This window comes from Cariama cristata, unplaced genomic scaffold (genome assembly GCF_000690535.1).
Source record: "Cariama cristata isolate BGI_N322 unplaced genomic scaffold, ASM69053v1 scaffold12768, whole genome shotgun sequence".
Classification (NCBI taxonomy): domain Eukaryota; kingdom Metazoa; phylum Chordata; class Aves; order Cariamiformes; family Cariamidae; genus Cariama; species Cariama cristata.
In genome coordinates this window covers 1-4,572 of record NW_009631705.1, presented here as the reverse complement: position 1 = coordinate 4,572, position 4,572 = coordinate 1, and the positions used below count along the sequence as shown (strand labels likewise).

Below are 4,572 nucleotides of genomic sequence, written 5' to 3'. Positions count from 1 at the left end.
CAGGAAGGCACTACCACAATCAGTTTGTTTCTTTGTGAACTATGACGAATCGTTAGCTGAATCTGTCCTAATGGAGACTGCCCTAGAGTTGTTCCACTGCAGGAAAAAGTAGAACATTATGCTTAGTTTTAAAAACATGTATTTAAAGTAAGATCTAACTGAAATACATGCAGAGTAGTTTCCCCAGAAATCTCCATTTAAGTTTCCATTTAACTTTTCACTTGACCAATGTGAAAGAAGAGAGCACACGTTAGCATGTGAGCATATCTTCATCAGTTTCTTGTCCAACAGCTCTACTCTCCAAAATAAGCTAGGTATTCTTGTCAGTTTAAACCTCAGCTGCTCTTCAGTACTGTGAAAACCACTATCAGTAAAGCAGTTGCTTACATTAAAATAAACATTAAAGCAGTATCTAGGAAATTGAAAAGAACAATGGTGCAAACTGCAATGAAAACCTCCGTGATGGGCCACTCTTACCTATGGCCAGGAACCAATTAGAAGACCACCTCAGTTTTTTCTAAGTTCTCTAATGCAGAAATACAGATGTTCTTGGTATTAAAACAGTGATCCTTAAACCCACTTACTGTCTTAAAAGCTCAAATCACAGCATATATATAGCTATTTTACTTTTCTGTAGTTCATGGCACATTGAAAATAAGATCACGATCAATTTACACTTACAAATACAGGTCGTGCTTAAATAAAAAGCAAGCACCATATTTAAGAACTTCTGTTTTAAAGAATGGCCAATATTTGCAGAGTTCCTTCATCTCTATGAAACACTTATTTTAGTTTGTGTAAACTGACTACGAATATTTTCCATTCCACACAGGACAGTATATGGCATGCTTGGCATCTCTCAACCACCTGAAAGGTATCTTAACTTCAAGGGAGAGGCATGCTTCTTTTGTGAATAGCTACTACAAAGTGATTGCTCCATTAAAATTCCCAAGTCATTCACTTTAAAAACATCCAGAGGTTCCTTCCAACCTTATTACTCTATTGATTCTATGAACTCCGATAGAGAAAAAGATGAATCAGTTCAATCCCTTACATATAAAAAACCTAAAATCTTTCTACTTAGATTCTTAGAGAAGCTACATGAATAGGGAATTAATGGTTTCCATTCTTCTATTCAGAGCAGAACGTCTGCTCAGCTATCTCTACTGGTAAGTATAGCTGCCTGTTGAGGCAAGTAAAAAAAAATCAGAGAATTTAAGAAAGCATGGCTGCAGCAATCCTCATTAATGGAATAGTAACTGACTATTCATTTAATGTTCTTCATAGTGAACTATCCCTCCGGGTAATTTAAAAAGACCAGCTATATTCAGCTTAATTGGCTTAACATTAACAGTAATAGGATTCAGTGGTGAAACAGGCAACTATTGCCATGGAAGTGATTAATGTTGTATCAAAAAATATCCTTCCCTCTTGCCACCCCACTCTTTTTAGCAGTACACAATGTAGCTATCAGAACAAGGTGGACTTTATCTTGCAGATCATCAAAATGGTAAGGTAACTTCTAATTGCAGAATCTGTCTAACTGAGTTATCCAGAGGAAGTAGAAAAATCACAACAACTGATTTTCAAATGCCAGGCTCAAACTCCCAACAGGAAGAAGTATTACTGAAATGCAAATTAAGCACTCTTTCTCTGGCTGAACTGACGACATTTTTTATAAATCATTTTAGGTGTATTGCAAAAACAAGTAATTAACATTGTACTTTTCAAGCTGTCGTAGTCTCTGCCGTAGCTCCTGCGTGGCGATAGGCAGAGATATGTCTGAGGCTATGCTAGGAGTGGGTTCTTTGACTGAGAGGTGGCTAGGAGAATAAGAGAAGTTAGAGGCATGAAGACTGGAGGAACTTCGGCTGAGATCTGTTGGCCACTGAGGGCTGGCATTGGGAGGCTGATTTTTTTCAGCTGTATCAGTCTTTTTATCACTGTCAGTCACTGGGGAAGCTGGAATAGGTTTGTTTGAATCAGGTGGTGGTGAGACAGGAACCTGAGGCTTAAAAGATGATTTTCTTGCATCTTTGGAAAGAGATGGCCTTTTTACTTGGGCTGAGTGTTGATGATCTGGGGATCTTGCTTGCTTTTCAAGAGAAAGGACCTAGATACAGTAAAAATACATATAATATTACTATTTTCCAGTATAAAAAACAGGAACAAATTTGCTTCTATCAGAGTACTGGCTGGTGACAAGTTGTTAAATTCAGACACTAAAGCAGGACCAAAAACATTCACGCTTATACTCATTCACTCTACAACAGGAAACCTTTTGCACAGCAAAACACAGCTCCATCTTCTTTGTGGCAACTGCAGTAACTATAAAACAATGTGAAATTCTGCATTAATTTAGAATTATTCTCCTCATTATTCCTTTCCCATACTCTACACGCTTCTGGTGCCAAGTGCTATTTACTTTGCAGCTCTAGTCACCTGGAAAGCTAATTCTCTAATTTTTTTCTTCTAATCTTTTGAAATTTAATCCTACATCACAAGTTCTTCTCACTGAATTGTCCTTACTTTCTCTTTTATAGGTTACTTTCATTTAATTAATGACAAGTAAGCAAGAAGGTGCTTTAGAAAAGAACAAATAACAGAAGTTAACAAAAGTTTGACAGTGTTTGCAGAGAGACGTACTACTTTATTAAACGAAGTAATTTAGCTGGGGAAAAAGACAAACTTTCAGGTATGCAAGTTTTGTCTTCAAAACTCCAATGTGCTTCAAAGTTGGTCTGAATTTTTCTAGTACTACGAAGGTACTTCCTTTCCCTATAAACTTTATTCTTTTTAAACTATCATGACCTCAGTTCCATTTCTGTAAGATAAAGGTGATTTCACTGATCTGTAGCCTACTGAGTCATAAGAGACTTTGAAGGAATTCAGATTCCAAACATGATTTCTGAACCTAAAACCACAGGGAACCTCAGCCCTAATGAATGCAGTCATTACTGTTTCGTTGGGAGAACTTTCTGGTTTTGAAATAGAACATATTTAAATCAGAGGTTATCTCTGCGTACTTGATAGCACTGCCACAACTAAGGACATTTGGCATTGTGACACCCACAAAAATGTACTATCTCCTTCATAAAGCTAGAAGACCAGAAGTCACAATAGTCTTAAATATGCTTTCAGATATTTACAATGGGAAAAGTTTTAGAGTACCCTGAGTGCAATCTTCATGTTTATAGTGCTGTTTGGACCAGAGTTGCTCAGGTGGAACCGCTGATGCATAGTTAAATCTTCACTCTCTAGCAACTGGCTTAGAGGCAGTTTGAAGTTCCCCAAAGAACACTGGTGCTGTTCATCCCTCACCTGAAGGAACACAGAAGCCAAGTCATTTTTTATCATGAGCTTTGTAAGAATTCAGAGAAAGAAAAGGAAATGACAGTTTTATTTAAAAACAAAAAATCCAAACAATAGCAAATGTAGTTTGTTCTTAAACCAAATTTCCCTGATCATAAGATTACTTTACATTGAAGAAGGAAATAGCAAATATACTCAATGCTTAGTTTCTTCATCCCTATCTTCTCCAGCAAAAGCAAGACAGAAAACTAACCATCAGATCTACATCTACCTGACTCTTGATCAAAATAACTACATGGTTTCCAAACAGTCTGTATGAAAATGAATTCCCACAACTGTTAGAGGAATAGTAACTAGGACAGTCCTCATTTACACTTCAGTCTCTTTGAACTATGTAAATGACATGTCAGCAGTGGAAAGTGATACAGTATTTGGATAAAGCAAAGACTTCCTTGGGAGGAGAGAGGAAATATATCAGCCATACATGACAGCGATTTCTACTAGCAGTCAAGAATGTTAAGGTTCAAAATAGGTATCAAAATTTACTTTTTTTCCTTTTTTTTTTTTCCTAAGAAAGACAACCATCAACTATGTTCTTCTGGTGAGAGACTAGTTATAGTCTTTCTTCCTTTTAGTAGTAAATGCAAATAATCATTTCATAGCCTGGTCTTAAAAAACACTTTTAAGTATAATTTTAATGGTGTTCACAGTATATTCAGTCTCATTTCATAACAGCCTGTAATGTCTGAATATTACTACTGCAATGCCTTTGAAAAGAAAGGTATCCAAAGAGAGTGAGACAACATACCTCAACTTCAAGTTCTTGTCTTTTGGGATTGTGTACAAAGAAAGTAAAGTTTTCCTCCCATACTGGTTCATTGGTCTTGTATCGAATCTGAAGTTAGAGAACAGGAAGCATACAAATTATAAGACAGTTTTGTCTACTAAAGCTGGTGTCAAGAGTTTAGTACATTTTTCATTTTGGCTTTGCAAAATTTATGTTTGAAACCTGACATATTTAAACAAAGGCCAAGTAGGATCTACCTAAGGCATATATAATATCACATATAAAATTATACACAGGACATGTAATAGAATATTTTTTGCAAAGACTGGCACGTTCTCTCTCTTCTCCTACGTCTCTATCAGGGCTGAACTAATGCAATGAAATTCCTAGAAACTAGTCTTTTTCCTTCTCATCTCCAAGTAGCCATGTAGAAGATTTCACTGCCAAATCTCACTACTTTCAGCAACCCATTG

At 36.3% G+C, this 4,572-nt stretch overlaps 1 protein-coding gene across 1 annotated transcript in view; it reads right to left on the bottom strand.

Annotated features, from left to right (window-relative positions):
* LOC104166222 (extended synaptotagmin-2-like) overlaps nt 1-4,207 on the bottom strand; it is a gene marked incomplete at its 5' end in the record, with an annotated part of 7,716 nt that extends 3,509 nt beyond the window's left edge. Inside the window, 4 exons of the mRNA XM_009706081.1 lie at nt 1-96; nt 1,725-2,113; nt 3,172-3,321; nt 4,121-4,207. Of these exons, the coding sequence (XP_009704383.1) occupies nt 1-96; nt 1,725-2,113; nt 3,172-3,321; nt 4,121-4,207 (722 nt within the window). The remainder of the gene's footprint in view (nt 97-1,724; nt 2,114-3,171; nt 3,322-4,120) is intronic.
* Nucleotides 4,208-4,572: the final 365 nt, after the last annotated feature.